General features: G+C 41.1%; 1 protein-coding gene across 2 annotated transcripts in view; it reads left to right on the top strand.

Moving 5' to 3' along the window:
• LOC134150625 (beta-galactosidase-1-like protein 2) overlaps positions 1–12,919 on the top strand; it is a 30,120-nt gene that overhangs the window by 3,293 nt on the left and 13,908 nt on the right. For both annotated transcript variants that reach the window (XM_062594682.1, XM_062594681.1), the window contains exons 2-8: positions 1,839–2,036; positions 2,898–2,966; positions 3,284–3,379; positions 5,484–5,592; positions 5,820–5,912; positions 9,030–9,111; positions 12,316–12,380. In XM_062594682.1, the coding sequence (XP_062450666.1) occupies positions 1,839–2,036; positions 2,898–2,966; positions 3,284–3,379; positions 5,484–5,592; positions 5,820–5,912; positions 9,030–9,111; positions 12,316–12,380 (712 nt within the window). The remainder of the gene's footprint in view (positions 1–1,838; positions 2,037–2,897; positions 2,967–3,283; positions 3,380–5,483; positions 5,593–5,819; positions 5,913–9,029; positions 9,112–12,315; positions 12,381–12,919) is intronic.

The following is a 12,919-nucleotide window of genomic DNA, read 5'->3' as shown; positions in this document are numbered from 1 at the left end:
GATCTGATTTGTAAAAGTTTAGGTATATGTGAGACTGCGATAACTAACAGAGTAGTGAGGTAGATAGCCATAGAGTATTTTGTGTGTGCATTAAGAACCACCTCCCTTGATGTTAAAATGCATAGTAATTCCTTGGAAGTAATGCTGTGATTTCCTAGTCTTAACTCATCATTCTCTAGCTTTACCCATTTTCTTGTCTAGATGAGCATTTTTGACTCTTTTTCTATTCAGGCAATCTCCCTTTAAATACAACAAGTATATATATCACACTTATTTTTCATAATTAGAGTGACACTGTCTTCGCAGAAGTGTAGCTCCACCCTTACTGCACCAAGTTCTGATTGGAACATTGCTCTTCCCTTGCTTAGCGCTATTTTTTATAAATGGTTTGACAGTAAAGCCACTTGAATGCTCATTGAAGGCAGTGATGTCTAATCTAGACTTCCTTTTCCAGGTATTACCCTTGCCTGCTGCCGGTTGTTTCAGAGACCTGTGAGAATGCTGTGCTACACAGGTACCCTCTGTGCTTGTCAGCCAGCCCCATACGATACGTTGAAGTCTTAGATTAGCTCCCCTGTAGTGTCCTTGTCTCGTGTCTGAGGACAGGTAATCACCGCAGGCTCCTGGTGACCAGTCCCTCTAAGCCGTGAGTTCTGAGAGGTCCTTACCTTCTGCTAATACCTGCTCTGTGCTTAGTATAGAAAACAGCCAGAAGCTTATATATTTCCCTCTCCAGATATGATGCTGCTGTCTAATGTGTGGGTCAGACTTGCTGGCTTAGGATTGCAATTTGTTTTCTTGCATCTGGCTGTGATGGTGTCTCAGAGGAACAAGCCGCTATTGTCTAACTCTTTTGCAGATTCAGAGTGATGGAACCGGGGTAGTTTGATGGAGGCAGTGTAACTGCTTTGGATTCAGACTACTTGATAAAATGTTGTCTTGATTTAAATAGAATGAAATTGGGAGCATTGTAAGGCAATAGGAAGTAGGTTCTCACCTGCAGGAACCAATCTGAATGGAGCTGTGATATCGCGAATATGCTTTTGAACCTAGTATTTCATTTGCTCCCCACTTTTTTTTTGGGGGGGGGACAACTAACGTATTAGGGAATTATTGTCAGTAGTAATGCAGGCAGGTGTAAGTTTGCGATGACTGTGGACTCAGTTTTTCCCAAGTGCTGGATGTAATCCAGGGATTTTCTTTAAGGAAAAGGTTTCCTATTCACAGTGAACAGGTGATGATTCTTTGTTTTGTTCATTGAATTGAAAGGTATCACAGTGGTGGTCATTACTGTAAATCTGTCATGTCATTCTGCATCTAATATTAAATTTACGGTTCTGTATAGACTTCCGTTCTGAATGACCACAAGACGTTCAGAGTAGGAATACTGAAATGCAGCCACCTCTGGAGTGGAGATCAGGAAATCAGCCAGCGTGTGGTATCAGCCTGCAAAACGGGGCAGTCTTAAACTTCTTAAGTTACCGAGGTTTTCCCCAGTATTGTGAGTGAAAATGTCCTGATCTTGTGTTTTTGGCAAGCTAGTTTTGTGATCTCTGCCTGAGAAGCGTTACATTTCAGTTATTTCAGAGTATGTTAGAGGAGCTTGGGGCATACAGGACAGAAACTAGGGAAATGGATATTAAATATACAGCTGAGGCAGCTTCCTTCTGTTTTATAATCTTCTGAAAACCTTGTATGCTGTATATGACAAAGAGCATACCTTAGAAGTAGGAAGGTCAGCACTGATCCTGCCAGGTGGAGTGAAATAAGCACTCTCTCTTAGGGGGGCTGTTTTCTTTACTACAGACTGGATGTTCATATGTCTCTCTCTCTTCTAGGTTTAACTGGAGTGAGCTGATACCTTTGCGATTATGGGGGAGGACACTAGGCTTGCAGACAGAAAACTCGCACTTTCTCCTGGAAGGCATGCCCTTCCGCATATTTGGAGGCTCAGTGCACTATTTCCGAGTCCCCAGGGAATACTGGGAAGATCGCATGCTCAAGATGAAAGCATGTGGCTTAAACACCCTGACTACGTAAGTGTCCTCACTCTCTGGGTTTTATGAAATTACCTATCAGCCTGTCCCTAGGACCATGGTAGTTGTTGGAGACTTGCCAGCAGCGATGTGCCAGCAGCTTTAACCTGAAGTAGTCTATGGCGCTTCCTTCATGTTCAGTCCTTGAGTAGGATTTCAAGGCTGGACAGTTGGGAATGAGGAGGAACACCTGCACTATGTGTTTAGGAACCCTCCACAGTGATCCAAGTGCTGCATCTTCGGGAACTGTGCTAGATCACTGTAGTGCACAGAAGAGAGTAATGAGGATTCAAGTTTCTTTAACCATCAACCATTGTAATATCCTCAAATACAACGTGGAACGGATGCCTGTCAAATATCCTGGGAAACTGGCTTCTTAATGCTGACACGATGAGGAAGGTTCAGGGTCTGAAACAGCCATTTAGCACTGCTTGGATTTAGAAAATGCTCTGGTTTGGTGAATGAAATAAAAACCTGGACATAGTGGCCTGAATTTTAAGATCACTGTAGTCTCTGTCTTCAGTGTGTGCTTTACATATCTGTATTGTTTTTTAATTGAGATTTTCACTTAAATTAGACCAGTAACTGCCATTTCTTTTTGCTGATCTTGCCAAATTTTATGGTCTTGAGAAACTCAGATATTGCAAAGTACAGGAAAAGAGTATAACAAGATAAGGATTTATCAGGAAAATAAAAGACAGGCACAAGTAACATGTCAAGAATAGCACAGGCACTTGTAGTATGTACATTCAATCATCTCTGGATCTGTTATTGAATATTAAAGTAGATGCATTATTTTTTTCTCTGCTTAGCAGGGTCTTTTTGGCACTTCATCTCCACTGCCCTAATTTTGCATTTCAGGTATGTGCCATGGAACCTTCATGAACCAGCAAGAGGGAAGTTTGACTTCAGTCGAAACCTGGATCTAGAGTATGTGGTACAGACAATTCTATTATTATACACTCATGTTTTGAGGGGAGAGTGTATGTGTTGGTTCAGGATGAAGATGTCATTTCCAGCTTCTGAAGCAAAGCCTGAACTTTGATCTGACAATGGAGATTCTCATTTTTTCTGCTACTTTCTGGAGTCCTGTGAACTTACAGGTTTAGTATCAATCCAGTATAGCTGCTTCATCGAGCAGTTTTCTTTGGCTCTGGTACCTAAGATTCCATAGTGTTAGGTGTATTAGGAGTGCATGGTATATGGATTCTTCAGTCAGACAATAATTGCTTTGTCTGGATCTCTAGGGCCTTCCTCTCACTGGCAGCTAGAATTGGACTGTGGGTGATTCTGCGTCCTGGACCTTATATCTGCTCTGAATGGGACCTTGGTGGTCTGCCCAGGTAAGCATGTAAATAGTTGAGGCAAGCCTTGTAAGAAAACCTCTGATCATACAGTTGAGCCTCCTCCAAAGTTGGAGAACTGATGTCTCTTAGATGGGAATACTTGATTTTCTGTGTCCCCAGAGCAGATGAATATCCATTTTGTTATTGAGCTTTCCTAAGCAGTAGAGATAGTAAGCCTGGAACCAGTATATTTTTTGAGCAGTTGTTTTTTAAAATAATAATTGTGTTATGGCATAAAGGTTACCGCAAGAAAATAGAATTGGGAAACATGCCTTCTATTACTGTTCCAACTTGACTGTCTTTAAAATATGAATAGTAGTATTTGCAGCTTGATGTGTGGATTTCCTGCATCCCAGGTCTATTTTAAAAGTCCTGCCAGAGCATACGTATGATATAATTGGCAGTAATAAAGCCCCATAACTTCTCTGATCTCGTACTGTATTTTCTCCTAAAGCACACAACTTGTTGGTAAGAGGCTTTGAGAGTTGAGCTGAAAACATCAGCAGAGACTTGCTTGGTTACTAGATCCCAGTGGAACCAGTGCCAGGTTTTATACCACTTGTTTTCCTTACCTTCACAGAGCATGGAGCTCAGCAAAGACACCTGACTCAGATAAAATCTGGGGATTATTTCCTTGTAATTTTTATCATTTTCTCATGTGACTTTTATTGTCAACAAAATGTGACCTGCCCTTTCTCATAAAATCAGTTTAGTGCACTGTGGCCTCTTACTGCAGTTAGGCTATTCTTACTAGAAGATGAGTTTCACTGTGAGCTATGGGGCGTAGTCTTGTAGGTATGTATCAAGAGGTGCAGAAAATTGCTTTGTGCCAACCTTGGGGCAAAGAAGCAGAATGCCCTGCCATCAGACTGAAACTTAACCTGACAAAGAACAAGTCGTTTTCTATTTTCTTTTTCAGTTAGGGAAACTGAAGCATAAAGACTCCATGCTTTTTACAAGCCCACCAAACTGCATATAGCATATGAGACTTTCAGAGTTCTAAAAGCACTTACAGTTATTGCCTCCTTTTGCAGAGGCAATAACTTACTCTGCTTAAACCATTATTGTGGTGCATTGTTCTCCCCTTAAACAAATTGCCTATTTCTGTGTTAGCCCCCAAATCAGCTAACTAAATCTTGTAAATCAGTAGTATAAACCATAAAAAACAATTACCTGAAGCTTTATTTTGAATGATGATTGGGATTTTATGAGAAAGCACTTGGTTTTAGAGTGCCCTTGGCGACGCAGGGAATTCCAGAGTATCCTTTAGAGCAGTAAGTTTATCCCATGAAATCTGATCAGGAAAATCAATGAAAGGAGCCTGCATCTCTATGCTTAGGTCCAAAATACAGAAGAAGAGGAAGGGAAACAGCTTGGTAATTGCAGTCTGGACTCACTGAAAAGTGTGAGTGCTGAGTAGCCGTAGTTACCGGGATTAGCGTAGAAGCGATTGCATAGAAAACTCCCTTCCTTGAAATGTGTTTGTTTGCTTGTGGCATACATGGCTAGGTAAATGCACTCTCTGCACACCAGGTACTTGCATTTCTGAGAGGTATCCTTCCTTCAGCACTGGAAAGAAGGGATTTCAGGCTCTTTTTGTGTTACCATGGGCTGTATAGGTATGAAGTCCCTTTTTTCTTGGGTAATGTCCTCAGAAGTGGTCATTTAAGTGAACTTTTTCTGCTGCTGGTGCAAGCAACCTAGGAAAAGCAAGCAGGATTCTGCTTTATCTTCTGCATTATCTACATATAAATGCTTACTGCAATAACTTTGTTCCTGGGATTCATGTTTTGAAGTGAAAAGTATCCAGCTTAACATTCAGATTTTTCATTTTTGCAGAAATAGAAAAATGCCCTTCTGACTTAAAATCTGAATATGTTTTGACTGGGCAGTGGGTTTGAGAGAAAACAGAATAATCCTCACAGGGTCTCCTTTGCTGACTTTGTTGTCCATGCCTGCACTTCAGACTAAGCCAAGTGATACAGAACATTCAATTATGCCTGCCTAAATGTGACTTCATGTCAGTGGACAGCATTACTTCGAGCAGCCTTGACTGAATATGAGTCTCTTAACACATTTCCATTTGCTGCTTTTCTCATAGTTGGCTACTACAAGACCCAGAGATGCAACTGAGGACAACCTACAAGGGCTTCACAGAAGCTGTCGATGCCTATTTTGATCATCTAATGCCTATGGTAGTGCCTCTTCAGGCAAGTACAATCTGTCACCTTCTCTACCTCCAAGTGGGAACTACCTGCAGGTGAGCTGCACAGAGGAGTGTTGAGTTAGTAACAGCAGAAGGCTGAAGCAACAAATCTACTAGCTTTACTTTAGGAACCAGCATGGCTTATAGTTGTCCATGTCACTCCTCCAGCTCTACCTATTCCTTTATGCATAGAAATCATGGTGACCAACTTCTCTTTTTTTCCCCCAACAGTACAAGAAAGGAGGTCCTATCATTGCAGTGCAAGTGGAGAATGAATATGGTTCCTACGCCAAAGACCCAAACTACATGACCTATGTTAAAACGGTAATGTTGGCACATTTACTTGTTTCTGTGGTGAATCTCTTTCATAAGCCACCTTCCTTGTAGTACTCTCTCACTTCTGAATAACTTTAAGCATGACTTCAGAAAACTTTGGAACACTCAGTGCATAATTTGGCTGATTTCCCCTTGATATTTCTTCTTCACTTGATATTTCTTCACTTGATATTTCTATGGGAGTGGAAGAGACCCCATATGCCCCTCTCGTTACCGACAAGTCTGTGTTCTGATGTCTTCCAGAGAAGAGGGTGAAAGGAAATGGTGAGGGGAGCATCTGTAATATGTAGCAAGCCTTGAAGAACCTGTCTCCTGCTGGTCCTGTTTTGCTTCTTACAGACAGCATTAGAGAAGGCATTTCTTTTTGCATCAATATATCCATTGCCTTTCCTAGGAGGCAGGTTTATGTGAACAAGGCACCGGCATGCTCCTAAACCTGTGTTATCTGGAGCTTAGCATCAGGCTGGTAAATTTGCCTAATGCCTCCCGTATCCTTGTTTAGTGGAGACAAAACTGTGCCCTGGCTCTTGCCTCTGAGCTGAGTGATAAAGAGCTAGCCAGTACTCATGGAGGCCAGATTATCCTGACGAATCTGATTTGTTCATTCACTCTCAGTACAACAGCAAGATCTGTGGTACGTCTCTAAGATTCTTTCTTTTTTTTTTTCCAAATGAGGCTCAGAAAAGTTGCTGAACATGAGAGGTTACTCATCCAGTGGTGAGTGCATGTACACTCACTTCTGTGTGGGATGGAAGAAGAATGTACTAGGGGGAAGGCAGAGTTCTGTCTTGAAATATTTCTATTGACTTCCCTCAAACTCTTTTGGGTAACAAAGATGACCTTCACAACCCCATTCCTCCCTCAATTTCAAACAGATGATATCATCTGTTATTCTCCACTGTAACTGTATGATAATGTATATTAGCTCAAGTTTGTTGCATGAACTGTACACTGCCTACTTTTCTGCTACATCATCAGATCCTCCTGATACCCTTTGGGTACCCCAGCTTCACCCTGAACACCGATTGAAAAACTAACTGGGTTAACTCTAGCTCAGGTAATCTTATTGCTCACAAGTTATACAGAGGCTCTTCAACCAAAGAAATTGTGACAGGAGTCCTAATCTGCTTAGAGTGGTGCTTGCTTCTGCTCCTCCATCTTGTGCAGTCATTTAATACTGATCAGAGGATTAAGTATGAAATGTACAAGGGTTAATTGGTGATCTGAACAAGTAATGTCAAAATTTGCTGTTACATCTACATAATTTCCCTCCCTATGTCCCATACTCAGTGACAAGCACGTAAATAAATGGCTTTTAATGAATAGAGCACGGAGGTGAGCTAAAAGCACTCTGTTGTGTCCGAACTGTCCTCCAACTCAGTGCTTGCTTTTCCCTATCTCAGCGATGAAAGCGCTTACAGGGTTTCATGGACTTGTCAGAACAGATAATGTTTCCTTGCCAGGTCTGTGGGTATGTTTTTGCAGTGCTGCTTCCTCATTTGCTACTCTTGTGTGCAGCTGACATCAGAGGAACATATTATAGTGTTTAAAGAAGAAAATGTGGAAAAGCAGGACTTGCAGGGCTTTCTTTTAGATGTGGGTTGGAGTGAGATCTAACATTAGCACAGGTGGACTGAGAGCTTGAACTCCTAGACTGTGGTCTGGTTTGAACTCTGAAATCTGAATGTGGCAAGTTGATTACTTTACATCTGCATGTAGCATAAATGTAGATGTTGCAATCTTCCTGGAATTAATGTACCCATAAAAAAAAAAAAAAAAAAAAAAAAAGGAGAGCCTTGTCCTTATCTCACTGTCTCAGTGCAGCATTTTTCCTTACCAAGATCTCTGTGCTATGAAAGGGACTATTCACACCTCCCTCCATGCACAGTATATGAGCTGGGATTAGCTGAGCACACACCTGTGCCTGCCTTAGACACAGTTTCTATTCCTGGTTTCTCTGCTGCACCCTGAAATCCTGCAATACATTTCAGTGTCTCATTTCTTCCTTTTACACATATATTTAAATTTTAAAAAATAAAAGGAGGGGAAGAAACATGCTCTCAATGCATTCCTCAAAGAATTATCTTAATATATTAAGCTTGATAGAAATTCCAGTTCCCTCAACACCTGAATTTTGTCAGGTACTAGCATCAATTAAGGTACAAGTTTTGTGCTGACAGGTTGATAACTAACTGGTTATCTTAACTTTGAATTGGGTTTGCCTTTAAATTCTCATTTGCAATGCTTCACTAATGTGGACTGTGTGCAATGCTGAAGTCCATTCTGTGTGCATAGTGAGGGCATGTACAATATGCAAAGCTTTATTTAAATAGATAGCAGAGGTTAACTAGCTAGTGCACGTGACATTGGTAACTCCTGTGTGACTTAGTGTATCTGTTTTACAGTTAATAATTTAGAATTAAGACTTTGAAGGCTCGTTTTCAAAGCTCTTTGAAGCTGACACAGTGATTTCCAACACGGTACGGTGAAAAGAGAGGTTAATTTGGGACCAGGAGTTCCTAACCTCTGTTAGTCACCATTCTGTAAAAACACAAGTGTAAGAGAACATTCCTAACAGGAAGAATTGTGCATGTGCTTGCATGTATTTAAAAAAAAAGCTTAGAGTGCCAAAGAACCAGTAAATTCATTCGGACTTGACTATTCAAGAATGCAGTTACCTGAGCTGTCCTGTGATGGATCCATTCATTGGCAAAACATCTGCTCTCCCTTCAGCTTCCATTGTTAGACAAAAGGGAAGGGTGAACTGCTTTTCTTCTACCTGAAGCCTTCTTTCAAAGAAAAGCAGTGAAGTTTTCCCAAGAGGAAGATAAAATCCTTATGTTTGATGTGTCAGTGAGAAACTAATCCTGCTTTCTCCAACAAAGTAAGAATTTCCAGATGTCTTTAGGCTGGTAAAAGTGGACAGCAAAGCTTCAGGAGGAAAGGGAGATGTCACAGGAATAGTGTCTCTTTCTAAGCTGCTATCGGTCTCAAGCTCTTGTCCTGTTACCCTCAGGGAAGGTGATTATATACTTTAACTCTGTAATATCCTGACAAACAGTAAACTCAGGCCTTAACACAATGTCTTTCCCCTTTTTAATTTAGGCTCTGTTAAGCAGAGGGATTGTGGAACTGTTAATGACCTCAGACAACAAGAATGGGCTATCGTTTGGCTTCGTGGAGGGAGGTATGTGCTTTAGGAGAGCAAGGTAAGACGGTTTTCCTTGTCTAGGGCAGCAGATGAAATGTAGTCTGTGAATGAGAGCAGTACAGTTCATGAACCAAGCGGCACCCATTAACTATATCCTGTTTGTGGTAGAGGAGCTTCAGGCATACAGGAGGGACGCCCTTAGCTGGATGGTATATGCCTGTGGGACAAAACCAGGCCCTTCCCAGAAAGGTTTGGAATGTTCCTTTCAACATAAGGTGTAGCACGGTGACAGCAGGATGGCTTCCATGGGGAAGCGACCTTTTGGTACCCTAAGGCACACTAGTACTCTAGGAGATGTGCAGGAGAAAGAGCTGCTTTCAAAGATTTTAATGTGTGCAGATTAAATGTTTTGCTGCCTTCTGACTCATACTGGCCACCTGTAACTCCCACTGAGGTTAGGGAAAGCATGGCAGCACCTATCATTGCTTGATGTTTCCCCATCAGATTAAAAGGCTGAAAATACTACTTCTTATTGCTTCATTTGAATATATATTTAGTAAATGTCTCAGGAATTAATAATAGTAATAACTTATTCTTAAGATACCTGTTTTTCAGTTAAAAAGAAAAGATAAAAGTCTATCAAAACCTAGATTCTGAAAGCTAACATTCTGGAAGTTTAGCAATAGTTTGCAGGCCAGCCCCAAGTTATCAGTGAACTTGCTCTGGAGTGTACAGCTTCTGGGTAGGCAAAAGAGATTATCAGATGTGCATAATGCAGAAGGATTTCTTTTTTTCTCTTTCCTTTTTTCAGAATTGTAATTCTTTTAAGTGCCTGAAATGCTTAAGACCTACCCTACTTTTCACTAGGAAGAAATGGAGATGCAGCTGCTTTGGTTTCATTCCTCCCTCAATCTGATTTTTCTGGGCATAGAATGATATTGATTTTTGTATTTCTACATCCAGGTCAGCCGAGGTTTACTTTTCTATTTGGCCTGTTACCTCGCTGGTGTTTCTGCCAATTTCCTGCCTGAGTAGCAATTGCTCCCCTGAACGAAACGTTTGCAGAGTGCAGTCCTTGAGTGTTCCTGTCGTCAGTTGTAAAAACTGTTAATTTTCTGATGGAGGTGATTAGAAGCAAAGCTTTTTCCTCCTTTTTTTTCCTCCTCTTATTTTTAAATTAAAATATGAGAAGGACAAATTTACTAAGTCTGAATCCATGGTCCTTCATCACAAGTAGGGTGGTCATCTTCAATTTTATTTTTTTGGAATGCAGCAGTTTTCAGTCTTGACCACATAGGGTCACTCTCTCCCTGCCAGTTAGCTTATGTTATGTTATGGAGTTGGAAATCTCCTGTCTAGCCCCTCACCATCTTCTGTGGGAATGTTTACTGCCTCTGAGCTCCTTCTTGTTTGGAGTTAGCTTTTTCCAGCATGTTGTGTGCTGACAGCTCTTTGATACTGATTTGCCTCTTAGATGTCATAACAGTCTGTTCATTAGAGTCAACATGTCAAGTAATCAGATGCATGGAATAACTAGGGCTCGAAGTAACATAGCAGCAAGGTGGTTAAGAAAACAAAACAAGAAAGAATAGAATCCACTGCAGAAATGGATAGGAAAATAGAGAAGACTCCACATAGCAGTTGAAACATAATACAGTGATTCTGTGATTTTGTTTGTTCTTCTTACTAGTGGTGGCCCAATTTCTTTCCAAGAAGCATTTCTATTTTCCAATTAGTGCCAGGAACAGCCAGTTTAGTGTTCTGCAGAGAAAACCATCCTATGTAGAAGTACTTGAGATGACGATATTGTTGCCTAGCCCATATTCAGTGGTTGAGCATTGTTTCAGGGGATGGAGAAGAAAGGTTTTGCTATTGTTGGTCCCATCTATGCTTGTAGGAATAGCTGGAATATCCTGTGCTGTAGAAAAAAAAAAAAAAAAGTCTGTCAGTCTCAGTGTACCTGTGCAGCTCCTGCAATCCTCCTCTATTCCTAGGCAATGACAAGAATCCCAAGCCAGATGGCTCTAATCTGACCTAGTACAGCAATTCCTAGAGTTGATGGGTGACAAAGACCAAACTCTGGATTCATTCCAGGCCGTGGCTAAAGCACTGTGGTGGAAAACTCTGTGTGAGTGAAAACTACCTAGCGTGGAAAGGATGAATAAGGCTTTGGGGCTTGATTCTCCACACATCCACTCCATTTTCAATGATATGCTGTTGGTATGCATCAAGAGCAGAATTGGGCATGTTTGCCTTCAGGACCACCAACTAATATATTACATAGATGCTAAATTCACGTTTTGTTTTGTTCTCCTACCTTGTTTGCCTGCGCCAAATTCTTCATTTAGCATACTTCTTAGAACAGCCTAATAAAATAAAGGTATAAATACTGAAAAGTCAGCTTTTGCTGCTGTAAATATTCTCTTTGAAGTTCTCTGTCTGACAGAACAGGGGCTTGGCTTGATACCAGCTTTCTTGTAATAAGTCTATTTTTAATACAGAATCACATTATTGCTCCTGAAATTTCAGAGTTTCTTGGAAGAAATGCTATCAGTGTGAGAGGGCTAGGAAAGTATAAAAATGGCTCCAACATGTACCAGGGGTCAGGACACGGATGCATCAGCTTCTGCAGACAGGTCTTCCCACACTAGTGCTTGAAGACCGTGCAGCAACTTTTGATATACATCCAGTATGCACAAACTAGTTGCTGGTTCCCCCATGCTGCCCAGGGCAGAAGCACAGATACATCTTCCAGTTAGAGTCTCTATCTGGTTCACTTGTATTGTGGTTTCTCTCACCCACTCCCATGTCATGACAATCTCTAAGATAGAGATTCCTGCCAGCTAAAGCCTGGGAGATTAGTGTAACATCTAGATTTGACCTTCTAATAAGTTTGCCTCTCTGTGGTGCCTTTTATCTGAAGATCTCCAAATGATTTGCAGCCTCTAATTAAGGCTTGTGACACCCCATGAGGTGCTCTGATGTTCTCTTTCTACTATCTCTGAACATTAGAGCTAAAAAGATGGCCTGCAAGTATTCCACTGTGTGCTGTGGTGCAGTGAGATTCTGCATTCTGAATGAAGACTTTGATGGGAAATTTCCAAGGAGGGTTTTTGGTGATTCAGAAGATGTTGCCTCTCCCCCTGAGCTCAAGCTGGCTGATGCCTAAGGAGATGCTCTCCCAGGTGAGAGCATTTTGTATGCGTCTAAATTAATAAAAGCTTCTTCTTTTCTCAATAGCACTGGCCACTGTTAACTTTCAGAAACTGGAACCTGGGATACTGAAATATCTGGACACAGTACAGGTAGGGTGCAGAAAAGCTTGTTCATGTAGATTTTCCAAGGCAGCATTAGAAATGAAGAACTGAGAGTCTGGTGGGAGGGTTTTGACAGATACTCTGGGCTTCCTTTGCATTAGGCTAAGTCCTTTTGGAATCAGTGAAAACATTCATGTTGATTTCTCTGGAAAAGGATGCTGTTCTCTAGCACCTACTAAAAGGTTTCTATTCAGGTTTTCTATTCATTTCTATTCTATTCTGTGGCCTGTGTTTAGCAGCTAGAGAGACTTACTTTTAAGACCTGTGTGATAATGTATGAACCACCAGAACAGAAGAGTTAGATTTCTTCATGCAAGGTCAGGGTTTCAGTTTGCAACCCCACATCTTGGTACTTGGAAACTGCTGTTCTTGCTCAGCTTCTCATTTCATGCTGCCTAAATAATAACTTCTAGAATTATCTTCATAACCATTATAAATTCGGAAACTAAAGATAATCCTAGAAACTGTCATTTAGGCAGTATGAAATTTCAAAGGTCTGTGCATTCAGCTCTGTCTCAACAGAAAAT

Source organism: Rhea pennata, chromosome 24 (assembly GCF_028389875.1).
Source record: "Rhea pennata isolate bPtePen1 chromosome 24, bPtePen1.pri, whole genome shotgun sequence".
In the NCBI taxonomy this organism is placed as follows: domain Eukaryota; kingdom Metazoa; phylum Chordata; class Aves; order Rheiformes; family Rheidae; genus Rhea; species Rhea pennata.
The sequence above is the reverse complement of the archived record's forward strand: the minus strand, read 5'-3'. Positions and strand labels throughout refer to the sequence as shown.